At 57.2% G+C, this 15,669-nt stretch overlaps 1 protein-coding gene across 8 annotated transcripts; it reads left to right on the top strand.

Annotated features, from left to right (window-relative positions):
* Positions 295–10,254, top strand: SEMA3B (semaphorin 3B). 8 transcript variants are annotated; one of them, XM_018066810.1, is made up of 19 exons: positions 295–1,909; positions 3,029–3,120; positions 3,384–3,570; positions 4,277–4,434; positions 4,566–4,628; positions 5,042–5,161; positions 5,248–5,341; positions 5,549–5,668; positions 6,552–6,697; positions 6,790–6,901; positions 7,006–7,075; positions 7,154–7,298; positions 7,603–7,822; positions 8,083–8,174; positions 8,250–8,291; positions 8,532–8,689; positions 8,787–8,842; positions 8,929–9,068; positions 9,423–10,254. In XM_018066810.1, exons 3-19 carry the CDS (start codon positions 3,462–3,464, stop codon positions 9,825–9,827), a joined length of 2,250 nt encoding a protein of 749 aa, XP_017922299.1. In that variant the 5' UTR covers positions 295–1,909; positions 3,029–3,120; positions 3,384–3,461; the 3' UTR covers positions 9,828–10,254. The 8 variants fall into 8 exon arrangements, with proteins under 8 accessions (XP_017922299.1, XP_017922298.1, XP_017922301.1 ...); XM_018066809.1 differs by having other exon boundaries at positions 3,369–3,570; XM_018066812.1 differs by lacking the exon at positions 3,029–3,120.

Genomic DNA, 15,669 nt, shown 5'->3' with positions numbered 1-15,669 from the left:
GCAGAAAAGAGACCTTGTGGGGATGGGGAAAACCTGAGCTCTCACCCCTGGGGATCTCCCTGCTCCAAGGACATCTGGAAGCTGGAAGGCAATGCCAAGCACTCATGTGGACCGGGGAACAGCCTGGTCCTTTTGGCTGGGGGTTGAGTCCCAGGATGTTGGAAAGATGGTGGGGGGTGCGGATCCTGGTCTCATTATCCAGTATGGACACTGGGTTATTGGGGGAGGGGCATAAAATAGAGCCTGGGACCCTGGGACTGAAGAACTAAAAGCAATGGGGTCAGGTAGGGGGCACCATGGGGTTGGGTGGGGACCTCAAAGGCACTTGCTGATCTTGGCTGCATGGGTGGAAAATTGTAAACAGCCAAAGAATTTTGTTTGCTTGCATGGGGCCAGAGGAGGCTGCCCAGACCCAAAGCGAAAGAGCCTGGGAGGAGGGAGAGAGGCCACGTGCTGGAAGTCCTGGGGCTCAGGCAGGGCTGCATCCCCCCACTCCCCCTCCTGAAGGCCCCTGGTCGTCCCACGGATGCCCACCCTTCACTGCCAACCAGCCAGCGAGAGCAGGCCAGAGACACCAGGCCTGAGGCTCAGCTAAGAGAGGCAGGTCCCTCCCCAGCCTGGCTGGGCACAGACACCTCCACTCCAGGAACTCGCAGGAAATGCACCAGAGAGCCATGGCCTCCCTTGCAGACCCCCAGGGAGCTGCCAGTCAGCCTTGGGGAAAATGTAAGAGGATGCATTTTGAGGGAACTGAGGGGTGGAAGACGCCCACCTTCGAGCCCTGGCATGTTTAGCCAGGTGGACCTGAGGACCCCCTTGGCCACGGTCGACATTCAGCTCCTCCAAGGAAGAACCCCTGGCGGTATCAAAAGGGTGTGTGCCCCAGAGTCACCTTTAGGCCAAGGCCACAGACCCTTCCCAGTTGAGGCGCTGAGAAGCCCCTTCCTATCCTTGAAGCCCCCTGGAGTGTCTCACTCTGGTGAGGCAGACTTTGCCTGCCACCTACACCCTTGGAAGAAAGACAGTCCATGGACATGACATAGAATGCCCCTCACCTTCCAACACAGACGTGGGACCACTGGTCAGGACCGGTCTCTGACCAGTGCCGAAGTCACTTTTCTCCTGCTGTCGGCCTGCCCCTCCAGCCCTCTTCTCCCACCCAACACTGGCCGTTATCAGAGCCACTGCCAGCCAGGTGGCAGAAGTACTAAGTCGCCCAAGCCCTGCGGAAGGATGGGGGCTGGGTCTTGGGGGCCCATCAGATCTCCACTTGAGGACCCCTTCCCTGACCAGCCCTTCTCAGCAGACTCCTGGGGACCCAGGTGGCAGCGAGCCCCTCACTCCCCGCCTCCAGCCCCCAGGCTGCGGAGGGACAGACAGGTGAAAGAAGCGAGTCCCTGGCTGTGCCCTGTCTGCCGTTCCCTCTGCCGGCTGCACAGCTCTGCCCAGGGCTACGAGGTCTCTATTGCTTCTTCCTCATTTGCCCGGACGGACGGCATGCCCAACTGCCAGGACCTCTGTGTGGGGCATCCTCTAGCCGTGAAGCCCCACAGGGGAGGGGTCGGCCCTTCCTGCCCCTCCCTCGTGCCCGCTCCACTCTGGCCAGGCCACCAACTCCAGCCGGTCCCGGCTGCCTGCCCAGTCACCCGACCCGCCCCGTAAACTTGACGGGGCGGGCGCAGCTGGCTTGGTGGGGGCGGGGGCTGCTCCTTAAAGGAGCCGTCAGAGGGTGCCCGGGGCCCCTCGGCTTCTCCGACCTTCTCCAGGGTGAGAAGAGGCAGCAGGCTGAGGAGCCGCCGCTGCCGGAGCTCTCGGTGGAGTGTGGGGAGGAAGCCTGGTGTCCTGGGATGCCGCAGACCTCCTGGGCCTAGAAGAGACGGTGGCAAGTGCCAGGGAAGGAAGGAAGGAGGTGGGAGTCCTGGGGTGGGAGGGGTCTGGAAGCGGTGGCGGAGCTAGGGGGGTGATTTGGGGAGCGCGGTTTGGAAGGAACGTGCCCCAGCAGCTGCACCCCTCGCTTGATCCGTGCCCCAGGACCTTGTCCTGTGCCAGGGCTACTGTGCCCGGCACCTGCCCAGCCAGCTTCTGGGAAGGAGGGTGGGCACTGCAGCCAGAGCCTGGCCCTATGTGAGGGGTCCAAGGAAGAAGGACTCTGGCTCACAGAATTGGTGGGCCTCAAAGATGGGGAAACCCTTGAAGGCAAAGACGGGATGGAGAGGCTGAGGGAGACGCCAGAGGCTCGAGAGGGAAGGACAGCTCCGCCGAGCTGGGGGGTGAGAGGCTGTCCCAGGCCCTTGGCTCTCCCCACTTGATTCCTCTTGGGTCTGAAGTCTGAGATCACAGCATTTCTGGGTGTGATCGGCCCCTCCTGCCCTCTGGGGTGGGGAGAGAGAGGTCCAGCGCAAGGCTGGGGCTGCCGGGTCCAAGTGGGCGCAGCTCCCGAATCAGAAGCTGAGGCGTCTGCCCTGCCCAGCCCTGGGTCTCCCAGCTAGCTTCTCCCCCTGAGAAGTGGGCTTCTGGGGTGTCTCGGAGTTGAAGCAGTGATGGGTGCTGCAGTTATATTTGCTCACCTGCATCCAGAGAGATGCGTACACTTGCGCACATATCCATACACACACGTGCGACACACATATACATGCTTACAAGGTGTACACCGCTGATATGTACATCCTGCGTTCACACGCGTACACCATGTGTGCGCACACACATGCATATCACACCTATGTGTACAATACAGCACTTATGCCAGGTGGTCTCACATAGGTATGTGCAGATATTCATGCAGACACAGTACACAGACGTTGAGCACAGCTACACAAAGGACCCGCAGAATTCATGCTCACAGGCACCCACTCCAGCAGCTCCTGCTCCAAAGGTGCCTCTGTCCTTCTGAGGACCCGTGGGTGCCCAGCATGACCCCCTCTTGTTACACACATACCCATGACTGGCTCGTTTTGTTCGTTGCACTTGGCACCTCTGTAGGGACTTCAAGCAACCCGAATCCTCCTTGGTCCTCTGCCTCCTCCTGCAGGGAGGACCTTGCCTGTGTGCCCCAATGCCCCTAGCCCCAGTCCCCGGCTGGCATGAAGTAGGCGCACTGACTTGGTGAATTAATGCCTGTGGGTGTGTATGCAGGAGGGCGGGTTCCTGGCGAGGGTGACGTGGTGGGGCGGGCGCCTGCCAGTGTGGGGTTGACCCCGAGGGTGTGCCCAGCGTGGGTGTGTCTGTGATTGTGGCCAGACAGGGCACCCTGCGAGGGAGAGGAGGGCTCGGAAGTGGAATGCGACCCCCCAGCCTCTTTCCCTAAGGGCTGTAATCTGATCCCTGGGGACTCTCCCCCACCAGCCTCCCGCCCTCGCCCCTTGCTGCAGCTCCTTCTCCTCCAGATCCCGGGGCAGAGTCCAGGGCTGCTCAAGGCTCCTCCGCACGCGCCCGCTGAACCCTGAGCTCCCTGAGCCGCGGGGATGGGGCGGGCCGAGGCTGCCGCCATGATCCCGGGCCTGGCCCTGCTCTGGGTGGCAGGGCTGGGGGCTGCTGCGCCCAGCACCCCACGCCTCCGCCTCTCCTTCCAAGGTAGGTGCACCTGGCAAGCGGGAGGCCCCAGCTCAGGGTGGGCAAGGAGAGGGGCCCAGGGTGGGTAGGGGGCACTGTTTGCTGTCACCCTTGTGTGTGCGCCACCCAACCCCGGATTGGGGGGCACGCTCAGGCCATCTCCAGTTAACCCTCTCCTGGCCTGAGTCCCCAAGCGCTCTGCCCACATTCTCCTCATGCTTTCCCAGGAAGACCCCTTCTGTCCCCATGGCAACAGATCCTGCCTCCACTCCATCCCCTGCTCCCAGGAAGGTTGAGGTGGGTGGGGGGGAGCATCAGAGCCGCCTTCCCACACCCCCTCTACACAGGGTGTTGAATAGGCAGCGATATCATACTGAACCCTGGCTGGTGGCAGAGAACCCTGAGCCTGACTTTGGGGTCGGGGTTCTGGCTGTCCCAACATGAGGCCGTATCCCAGAACACTTGCCTCCCTGTGCCCTGGCCTGGAGACACTGCTTGTCTGAGCACGCCCTGGAAGCTCCACCTGCTTCCCCCATGGGGGTGGGGTGGGGGGGGCTGCACTGCCCACTCTGGCAGCTTGGCCGGCACCTGGGTGGGCCTGTCCTCCCGAGTTGTAGACTCACACGCATGTAAATCCACCTGTGTGGGGGCCAGGTCACATGTACAACCTTGGCCTGGAGGAAGCTTCTAGCATGACTGGTGAATCCTCAGTGTCCGCACCCCACAGAGCTCCAGGCCCGGCATGGTCTCCGGACCTTCAGGCTGGAGAGGACCTGCTGCTATGAAGTGCTGCTGCTCGATGAGGAACGTGGGCGCCTGTTTGTGGGCGCCGAGAACCACGTGGCCTCCCTCAGCCTGGACAACATTAGCAAGAGGGCCAAGAAGGTGCCAGAAACCCCACCACCACCCAGCCTCAGCACCGGCCCCCCAGGAAAGAGCCCCGGGGAGGTTGGGTCACAAGTGGACACCCTCAGCTTAGAGACCGTGCGTGTTTGCCCTCCCCCACCCTCCCATAGCTGGCCTGGCCGGCCCGTGTGGAATGGCGAGAGGAGTGCAACTGGGCCGGGAAGGACATTGGCGTGAGTGTTGGCTGCCTGGGTGGGAATGGCACGGGTCAGCCCCTCACTCTAGCGATGGGCAGTGCTGAAACAGAGGGCCGCCTGTTCTGGCTGGGACTGGGGGCAAGAGGGTCGAGGTGGCTGAAGTCCGGAGGTAGTGAGTCAGGGTGGGGGGCTCATGTGATTCTTCCTGGGGGCCTCTGAGTCACGGGGGACAATGCAGGCCTCTGCTTCCCCATGAACCCATTCTGGGGAGAGGTGGGAGGGCCGGGCTGGTCACCAAGGGCACCCGGGTCCGTGTCGCCCACGTTAGTACTTGCCTGGGCTGATGCACCGAAGAAGGGGTGGGGGCACCGCTGGGGAGCGGGGGCCCCTTCAGGCCACCTCCCTGAGGGAGGCTTCCTTGTTCCTGACCCTGCCTGCCTGCATGCTAGACCGAGTGCATGAACTTCGTGAAGTTGCTCCATGCCTACAACCATACCCACTTGCTGGCCTGTGGCACAGGGGCCTTCCACCCAATCTGTGCATTTGTGGAGGTGGGCCAGCGGCTGGAGGTAAGGCTGGAGCTGGTCAGAGAGGGAGGTAGGGAGGGTAAGGAAGGAGGAAGGGCCTGCATTAGTAACTCCCCGCTGCCTCCCAGGAGCCCATGCTCCGGCTGGACCCTCGAAGGCTGGAGGATGGCAAGGGCAAGAGTCCTTATGACCCCAGGCATCGGGCTGCCTCCGTGCTGGTGGGTGAGTCCAAAGGCTGGGACCCCAGGAGAGCTCCTGGAACCCGTACCCCCACCCCCAGAGACTCTAGCATCTTGTAAAGTCCAAAGACCCTCCCTAGAGCCCCAGGGATCCCCCCATAGCCTCACTGATTCCCCAAGAGCCCCCAGAACTCCCCCAACCTGCCATAGGACCCTTTGGCTTTGCTCAGCAGCCTTGCTGTATCCACAGGGGAAGAGCTGTACTCGGGGGTAGCTGCGGACCTCATGGGCCGGGACTTCACCATCTTCCGCAGCCTCGGCCAGCGTCCAAGTCTTCGGACAGAGCCGCACGACTCCCGCTGGCTTAACGGTGAAAGGCTGGGGGTGGGGACTGTCGGGAGGGGGCCCTCATCTCCAACAGAGCAGGTGCTGAGTAAGGCACCTGCTTTCCAGATGGCTATCCTGGGTCAAGCCCTGCACTGGGCACTGGGTCAGAGGGCAAGACGAGATAGGTATGACCCAGGCCCTCTTTGAGTTCAGACCTCAGAACGAATGCACGATAAGATCAGCTCCCACGGCCAGGAGACACAGGGAGAGAATAGAGAAGGGAAGAGGAGACGAGGTGGGAGTGGTGGTGGTGGTGGGGGGGGTTGGGGACAGGAAGCCACTCTGCCGAAAAGAGGAATGAGCTAATTCCCAGAACACAGCAGGATTTCGGGAAGAGCATTCCAGGCAGAGGGAATGATGAACGCAAAGGCCTCGGGGACAGGAACAAGCCAAGGAACAGACTCGTGAAGGGAGCAATGATAAGGGGCCTGCCCTGTGAGGAGAGGGTAGCGCCAGAGTACCTTATTCTCAGTGAGGGGACCCAGTGGAGTATTTGAAGCAGGAGCCAGGGCATCTGCTTCCCGCTGGACAGGAAGATTCATAAGTGAAGGCAAAACCCAGATACCCAGGATCGCTCCTTTCTTGGTGCACTGGCATGGAGAACTGCCAGGAGAGGGGTGAGGGGCCCGCCACTGGCCAAGGTCACCTGCTGTAAGCCCAGGTAGCCACGGTCTCTGCTGCCCTCTCGTGGCTGCTTCTTGACTCGCAGGCCCTCTTCTGTTTGCTTCTGTCCTGGGGAGCCCTTCGAACTTGCTTCTGGAGGTGGGGTGGTCAGCTGCTGCCCTGAGGGCTTCTGCTGGCATAAAGAGAAGGGGAGGCAGGGCCAGGCAGGACCTCAGTGACCCCTCGCCTCCTGCTGCGGCCAGAGCCCAAGTTTATCAAGGTCTTTTGGATCCCGGAGAGTGAAAACCCAGATGATGACAAGATCTACTTCTTCTTCCGTGAGTCGGCGGTGGAGGCCACGCCGGCGCTGGGACGCCTGTCTGTGTCCCGCGTTGGCCAGATCTGCAGGGTGAGGCCTTCCTGGGCCACGTTCAGGGGTTCTGCCACAGCCCCTTTGCCTGTCAGGGCCTCACCCTCATCCCCTCCTACTGACCCCTGCAGAACGATGTGGGTGGCCAGCGCAGCCTGGTCAACAAGTGGACAACGTTCCTGAAGGCGCGGCTGGTGTGCTCGGTGCCCGGTGCCGAGGGTGATACGAACTTTGACCAGCTCCGTAAGCGGCAGGAGTGGAGGATGGGGTGGGGGGCAGTGAACGCAGGGGCACAGACCCTGGAGCCTGGCTCTGCACCCTCCCCCAACATGGTCCCTTCCCTACAGAGGACGTGTTCCTGTTGTCCTCGCGAGATCGCTGGACCCCGCTGCTCTATGCTGTCTTCTCCACATCCAGGTGAGGTGTGGGAGGTAGTGGGCTAGGTGGCCCAGGCTCCACTGGAGCCCTTCGCTCCACTGACATCTTCACCTGCAGCAGCATCTTCCAGGGTTCTGCCGTGTGCGTGTACAGCATGAATGATGTACGCCGGGCCTTCCTGGGACCCTTTGCACACAAGGAGGGGCCCATGCACCAGTGGGTGTCCTACCAGGGACGTGTCCCCTACCCCCGACCTGGCATGGTGCGTAGACCAGGGACTACCTCCACAACCCAGTTAAACCTGCAGGGGGAGGACTTGGCCTGGGGTCTTCTTGGTGAATGTGGTTTCTTCCTTTTTTTTTTTTAATGGTTGGGAAAACATCCTCTTCATCAGACAGGGTTCCTCAGGGGAAGGTCATAATTCCCCCTCAGATTGCCAGGGCAGGGCTCTATCCAATACCCACCCCCTCATACACACACTCCAAGTTCTGGGTGGTCTCCTGTGGAGGGCTGCCCACTCGGCCTTCTTATCCACTTCCTTGTCATGCTTCCTCCCCACCTCCCAGTGCCCCAGCAAGACTTTTGGCACCTTCAGTTCCACCAAGGACTTTCCTGATGATGTCATCCAGTTTGCCCGGAACCACCCCCTCATGTACAATTCGGTCCTGCCCATCGGTGGGCGCCCTCTCTTCCAACAAGTGGGCGCTGGGTACACGTTCACCCAGATCACTGCAGATCGTGTCGCAGCTGCTGATGGATACTACGATGTCCTCTTCATCGGCACAGGTCAGGGTCCTGCCATGACCACCTAAAAAACCCAGCGCAGGCTCTTTGGTCTATTAGTGGAATTTCCCTGCTTTCAGACCCATATCCATATGTTTCCCGGGGCTGTGTCCCTCATCTCCTTCTGAATGCTGCTCTGATTGCTCCAACCCGCATTCTTCACCTCTCCAGCCATGCTGGGGGTGGAGGCATCAGAGGCAAGGAGACCCCTGGCCCTAGCTGTCAGAGGGCACAAGGAGTCACCCCCCTTCTTATCCCTACAGATGCAGGCACAGTGCTGAAGGTGATCTCCGTCCCCAAGGGCGGCTGGCCGAATGCCGAGGGGCTGCTTCTGGAGGAATTACACATGTTTGAGGTAAGACCTAGCCCCCACTGCCTGAAGGACCCCCACCCCATGGAGCCATGATCCCAGAGCCCCCCTCCTCCTCAGGACTCAGCTGCTGTCACCAGCATGCAAATCTCCTCCAAGAGGGTAAGTGACCAGAGTGCTTGGGGGTGGAATGGACCCAGAGTGTTCCCAGGTGCCCCCACTCCCATTCTTTTGGTAATGATAAGCCCCAATTTCCGTTTCAAGGACAGGCTCTGCCTTGGGTAGACTCTGTGACTTGAGACCCCAGTGTTCCCTTTTGTCAAATGGGGGGAAGGGATCCCTGACCTTTGGGAGGTTGGCACTGGGCCTCCCTCGGTCAGCCTGGAGCCCTTATTCCCCTAGCACCAGCTGTACGCAGCCTCTCGCAGCGGGGTGGCCCAGATCCCGTTGCACCGCTGCGCTGCCCACGGCCGTGCCTGTGCCGAATGCTGCCTGGCACGTGACCCCTACTGTGCCTGGGATGGGGCCAAGTGCACTCGCTTCCAGCCCAGTGCCAAGAGGTGAGCAGGGTCAAGGACGTGCTGCCTGGAGGGAGTCTTTATCTATCCCTGGCTAAAAGACACACTCACGGAGGCTCTACTGTCCCCCGATCCCCAGGCGGTTCCGAAGGCAGGACGTAAGGAACGGCGATCCCAGCACACTGTGTTCCGGGGGTGAGTGTCTCAGCTGCTCTCATCCCTCAGCAGACTGCCCCACCCTGTCCTGCTTTGCCAGAATCTGACATTCCCTTTGCCCCCAGACTCATCCCACCCTGCGCTGCTGGAGCAGAAGGTGCTGGGTGTGGAGGGAGGTAGCGCCTTCCTGGAGTGTGAGCCCCGCTCGCTGCAGGCGCACGTGGAGTGGACCTTCCAGCGCGCGGGGGAGTCTTCCTACACTCAGGTGAGCCTCCCCCTACCCCCTCTCCAAACAGGCCCGGTTCCAACCCTAATGTCCAGAAAGTGCCAGCCGTGATTAATGAGGCCCTTAGCCCGCTCCGCACGTCTACATGCGATCCAGCCCCGCCCAGTGAGTCTCAGGCCAATCAGACCCCTAACGCCCAATTTGGTCCCTGGCCCGCAACTCCGCATCCAGGTGAGGCCCCATTCCTCTAACTAGGCGCCTGACATCCCCGCCCCGTCGGAGAGAAGCCCCGCCCTCTCCCCGCCCACTGAGCTCTCCGACCCGCCCTCACGTGCAAATAAGCTCCGCCCCCCCGCCGTTCCTTAAAATCCTCGCCTCCCGCTGATCCACCAGCAGGTGCCTGCGGAGGAGCGAGCGGAGCGCTCGAGGAGGGGATTGCTGCTGCGCGGGCTACGGCGTGGGGACTCCGGCGTGTACCTGTGTGCAGCGGTGGAGCAGGGCTTTTCGCAGCCACTGCGTCGCCTGGCGCTGCACGTGCTGAGCGCAGCACAGGCTGAAAGACTGGCCCGGGCCGAGGATACTGCGCCAGTCGCCCCGCCGGGCCCCAAGCTCTGGTACCGGGACTTTCTGCAGCTGGTGGAGCCCGGCGGCGGTGGTGCGAACTCCCTGCGAATGTGTCGCCCGCAGCCCGCGCCGCGCCCACAGGTCCCTGAGTCACGGAGAAAGGGCCGCAACCGGAGGACACACGCCCCAGAGCTGCGGGCTGAGCGGGGCCCGCGCAGCGCAGCGGACTGGTGACTTGGCCGTCCCCACGCTGGGGACTGGGGAGGAGGCGGCAGGAGGGAGAGGGGGCGCTCAGACCCTGGGAGACGGCTAGGGGCCCGGCGTTTCCTGATGGAGGGAAGACACCGACTGACAGGCCCTGGCCAAGGGGCAGCCATGCTGGCTTATTTATTAACAAGAGGATAACCCTTGAATGTAACCCCAATAGGGGCGGCCTAGGCTGAGCACAGGGTCCGGCTGGTCGGGAGGCAGCAGAGAAGCAGGGTTCCCCGGGTACTTGGGTGGGAGTGGTGCCCGGAATGCCCACCCTGGGAGAAGGACCACCTCTTTGGGCAATGAGCAGAAAGCTGTGAACAGGCTGGGTGGGTGGGGTGGGGCAGGCCAACTGTACTAATGCAATAAACACATTTTCAGCCAAAGCTGGAATGGCCCGAGCAGACAATCGCTGGTCTTCGTGTTACCGACCCAGGTTCTTGGACTGTTTAATCAATAGAAGTTGATAAGAGGCCAGATGAGAAATATTCAGGCAAGGCTTCAAGGACTCATGCTGCAGAACAAGGGAGTGAAAATAAGCCACAGGTGCCCAACTAGCAACAGGTGCTTGCGCCTGCTTGCGCTGGGGGTGGGGAAGGAGGGCAGGAGGGGTGAGTTGGTTCCTTAAATGGGGTGAGGGTAGGGTCAGATCCATGGTTCAGGCAGTAGGGTGGCTTAGGCGGTCAGCCCGCCCCCTTGTGGTGGTGTGGCAATTGGTTTTTTGGTCTGTTTTTTTAGGGGGTGTCTTTTTTGTATCTTGTTTATAATTTGCCCCAACCGCAGGTGTATATAGTTGCTTTTAGTTGCTTACAGCAGGATTCCCCAACCTCTAGGCCTAGGACTCACACTGGTCTGTGGCCTGTTAGGAACCGGACTGCACAGCAGGAAGTGAGCGGAGGGCAAGCCAGCGAGCAAAGCTTCTTCCTCTGCATCTTACCATTGGTTGCATTACCAGCTGAAACCAACCCCATCCCTCCCATCTGGTCCCTGGAAAAACCTGTCTTCCATGAAACCAATCCCTGTTGCCCAAATGGTCGGGGGACCGCTGCCTTACAATCTCACTGTAGTCCCTTACTCCAGGAGATGTTTGTCCAGGTGAAGTATTACAGCATAGGGTCCCATGTCTGATTCCCCTCTAGGGGGTTCTACACCCTTTCTTCTTAAGGGTTAAGGGGTTGAAGTTCTCTTCTTCTGAAACCACAGATCCTAGCCTACCCTAGAGGTGTAGAAGTCCCTCGCTGACTGCTTTCGGGGACCTGGGTTCCCCTCAGCTGCAATTGGTTGAAATCCTTGAGCCATCCTGAGCCTTACTTGAAAACTGTTGGGACCTAGAAGACACAAACTTAACCAAAGAGTTAAACAGACAAGGGCCTAAAAGGAGAACAGTAAAAAGCCAGTAGAGCAGGGGTCACCAACCTCCAGGATCCAATGCCTTGACGATCTGAGATGGAGCTGGTGTAATAATAGAAAAAAAGTTCACAATAAATGTAATGTGCTCGAGTCGACCTGAAACCATTCCCCTACCCCGTGCCCATTGAAAAATTACCTTCCAGGAAGCCAGGGCCTGGTGCCAGAAAGGTTGGGGACTGCTTCACTCAAGGGTCTAGGAAGGGAAGGAACCAGGATAACTTTGACAGGGCTTCCCTAACTGCTGACCAGACAGCGAAGGCGACAGCGCCCCTGCCAAAATTGTGAAGCCATTGCTGCTTGGCTGTCTGTTTAACTTTTCTCTTTGCTGTTGCATTGATTTAGGTGCAGCAGGAAGTGTTACCCCACAAATTGTGCCTTGTTCTGTCAGAAGGTAATCAAGGACTAGATGATTATCCAGAGGTAAATACATTAACCCAAGTAACAAGAGAGGATTAAGTCCCGTTAAAGCTTGCTCTTGTTGTTTTTATCACAGAATTAAGCTGTCTGGTGAGATTTCTCAGTGTGGCTTCTTGATAGGGAAAGCTACCCCATGGAGCTACCAGTCCTGTGGCCAGCCCTAGGAAGTGAACAGTGCCCAGAAGCACCAATTTTCAATTTGTTATAAGAAATGACCACAAGGTGGCAGCATTTCTCCCTGCCCAACTCTTGATTCCTTGGGCAACCAGAGCCTTAGGGGAAAAGTCCCATTCCTGGGTTATAACTTAGAATGGGATGTGCCAGAAACAACACCCAAGGGCTTGTGTTGTCTTATTTCTTCCACCTTATCCTCCTCCACCCCAGACAAATCCAGAGCCCTGCAAACCTGCTACAGTGAGGGTGCTGAGGGTACTCTTGGTAGGGTGAGTCTAAGGCAGAAGGTTGGAGGTGGGAACCCCCCAACTGGGAGACCTGAAAACCGGGTGAATTTACAAAGCTCGTCCAGCCCTGGGACTTTCCTGGCAGTTCAGTGGTTAAGACTCACACTTCCAGGGCAAGGGGCCCGAGTTCCATCCGTGGTTGGAGAACTAAGATCTCGCGTTCCATGTGGTGTGGCCAAGAAAATTGTTAAAAATAACTAAAAATGTCAGGGAAAAAAAATCTTCTAGCTCACAGAATCCACCGTCCTTAGGGTACGCTAGGCTTGGCTTAGCTAGAGGAGGGTCTGACTGGATCTGGAGACTGTCGTCTTAGTGGAGCAGGCACTGCGGGGCCAAGGGAGGTTCTCTGATGACACAGCCTCCCTCGCCCCCTTAGCTTTACCACCTTCCAGCCTGGAGACCAGGCCTGCTCAGGCTTCAGGGCTGCAACACAGGCCAAGGTGCCAGAAGCCTGAAAAAAAAATAGAGTAGGCATTTCTTTTCTTTCTGTTAAACTTGTATTTTGGCATATACTTGATTGATCACGTAGTGGTGTTCAAGGTGTCCAGCGAAATGATCCAGTTATACAGACACAGGCATCCTTTGTGTGTGTGCGCTAAGTTGTGTCTGACACTGTGACCCTGTGGGCTGTAGCCCACCAGGCTCCTCTGTCCATGGAATTTTCCGGGCAAGAATACTGGAGTGGGTTTCCTCCTCCAGGGGGAATCCCAACCCAGGGATAGAACCCGGGTCCCTTGTGTCTCCCGCACTGGTAGGTGGATTCTTTACCACAAGTGCACCTGGGGAGCCCTGTGTCTAGTCTTTACTGCCTTCTTTTTCCCATGTACGTTCTGACAGAGTAAGAATCTTGTAACTATACACAGTAGGTCCTCATTGATTATCTACTGTATATAAGTGCGTCTGTGTTAAACACAACCTCCCTGCACAGCTTCCCCCTTTGTGACGCAGTTTCTTTCCAAAGTCTGTGAGTCTGTTTTGTTAGTTCGTGATTATCAGTTTTTAAATTCCACTTATAAGAAAGATCACACAATGTTTACAATATTTGTCTTTCTCTGTCGGACGTAGTGTAATCATCTCCTGGCCCATCTGTGTTGTTACAAATAGCAGTATTTCTTTCTGTACCTACGGCTGAATATATATGTGTGTGTGTGTATATATATATATGGCATTGATATTAAGCTTTAACCTGTCAGTGGACAATTTGCTGATTCTGAGTCTGCTGCTGCTAAGTCGCTTCAGTCGTGTCCGACTCTGTGCGACCCCGCTGACGGCAGCCCACCAGGCTCCCCCGTCCCTGGGATTCTCCAGGCAAGAACACTGGAGTGGGTTGCCATTGCCTTTTCCATGAGTCCAGGCTGCTGTAAATAGTGCTTCAGTGAACACTGGGGTACATGGTGTCTTTTTGAATTATGGTTCTTGCGTGACATCGGCCCAGGCATGGGAATGTCAGATCCCAGGCTTAGCTCTCTTGAAAGTTTTTTCCAGGCATTCGGAGACTGTTGTTCATAGCGGCTGTTGCCGAGGTACATTCCCACTCACAGTGTGGGGAGGTCCCCTTTCCTCCAGGCTCCCTCCCGTATTTATTGTTTGTTGGCTTTGGATGATGGCTATTCTCACAGGTGGGATTTGATTTCTCGTCATTTTGATTGGCTTTCCTGTAATTGGGCTACTGACCATCCTGTCCTGTGGTGGTTTTGTTTTGTTTTTTCTCCTTAAAGGTTGTAAGGAAAATGTAGCTGGTGCAGTTGGGTTCTTGAAAGTCACTTGTGTTTGGATTTGGTTTCTGCATTTTATTTCTGCAGTACCCACCCAGGACATTTCCTGAGGGCAGCTGTCATCAAGCGCTCCCAAAGCCTTGTAAATTGGAGGTGCCAGTGAGCATCACTTGTCACATTGTCGTAAACAGAAATGTCACTTTTTCACGCCCACCTCTGGTTCCTTGGGCAACCAGAGCCTTAGGAAAAGTTGGCTTCCCGGGCTGTGAATTTGAGTGTAATGTGGCTGAGCAAACACCCAAGGGCTTGTATCTAATTATTTCTCCCCCTAAAGCTCCCCCCACTCTTTGCCTCCAGAATAATCTCAACCTGGGACCCAGCACGCTGCTGAGGTGCCTAGGAGGCTGCGCCTTCAGGAAGGAGGCTTGAGCTGGGGACCCGAGCACCAGGAGCCATGGAGGAGGCAGGGGGCTTTACCAAAGTCCTCGAGGCCGGAGGGTCGGGCCACCATCCTTTGGGTGTACTAAGGTTGCTTTAGCTGCAGGAGAGCCGACCTGGACTGGGGGACCCTGGACCCAGCCACTGCAGGTTGAAGACGGGGCTCAATTAAGGGCGCCCTCCCTGGCTGTCTCGAACCCACCAGCTGTTGACGAAGTCTGCTCAGGCCCCAGGGATGTGATTAAACAGCCCAAATCATGGAGGCTGCAAGGAAGGAACTAGACATTGCTCTTCTTTATTTTCGTTTCATGCAGACGATATGCTGGAGTATAGTCGATTTTCAACGTTCTGTTTTGTCAGGGTGCAGCCACCTGATTCATTTACTACCTACCCAGACAGGATATCTATTCTGCTGGGGGTTCTTTTGCCATAGAAGTTACGACCCAAGAAGAACGAGCCAAGTTCCCTGTGCTGAATATCTAGCTTGTGGATTATCTATTACCGATACATATTTCTCTGTATATGTTAATCGTGACCTGCTAATTCATCCCAGGCCCTTCACCTGTGTGTGTGTGTGTGTGTGTGTAACCCCATATTTGTGTTTGAATTCTGAGAGTGTCCTTTTGTTTTGTAAGTTAGTTTCTTTGTATTTCTTTATACATTTTGCCTAAGAAGGACATCATATGCGACTGTCTCCTCTGTCACTTAGTGTGGGATCCTCCAAGGTACAGCCATGTGGCATAATTTCATTTGGTTTTTCATGGCTGAGTAATAGTCCATTGCATATATTTATCACGTCGTCTTTAATCTTTAACCTGTTCAGTGGCTATTTTGCTGGTTCTGTCTTCGCTACTGTAAGCAGTGCTGCAGTGGACGTTGGGATACATGTATCTTTTTGAATTATGGTTTCTTTGGGTAGAAGCCCAGGGGTGGAGATATCAGATCCTAGGCTTAGCTCTCTTGACAGTTTTTTTGAGGCATTCGGAGACTGTCATTTGGAGTGGCTGTTGCCGATATGCATTCCCACCTTCCTACGTGGAGGGGGATTCCCTTTCCTCCAGGCACAGTCCCACATTAATAATTAGGGATGCCGCGCATCTTGTCCTGTGGTTGTTGGGTTTTTTTTTTTCCCCCTTCAAGGCTGTAAGGAAAATTGACCTGTGGCAACTGACTTCTTGAAAGTTGGTTGTGTGTGGAATTTGTTTCTGCAATACCCGCCCCAGGACATTGCCTGAGGGCAGGTGTCAGCAGCCCCCAGGCCTTGTGAGTTTGAGTTTGAAGCAGTAGTGATCCAGTTGTAGTTACAGGAAATGTCCACAAGACGGCAGCACTTCCTCATGCCAACCTGTAGTTCCTCAGGCAACCAGCCTTAGGGAAAGTTGG

This window comes from Capra hircus, chromosome 22 (assembly GCF_001704415.2).
Source record: "Capra hircus breed San Clemente chromosome 22, ASM170441v1, whole genome shotgun sequence".
NCBI classification, from domain to species: Eukaryota; Metazoa; Chordata; class Mammalia; order Artiodactyla; family Bovidae; genus Capra; species Capra hircus.
This window is presented reverse-complemented; position numbering and strand designations above follow the sequence as displayed.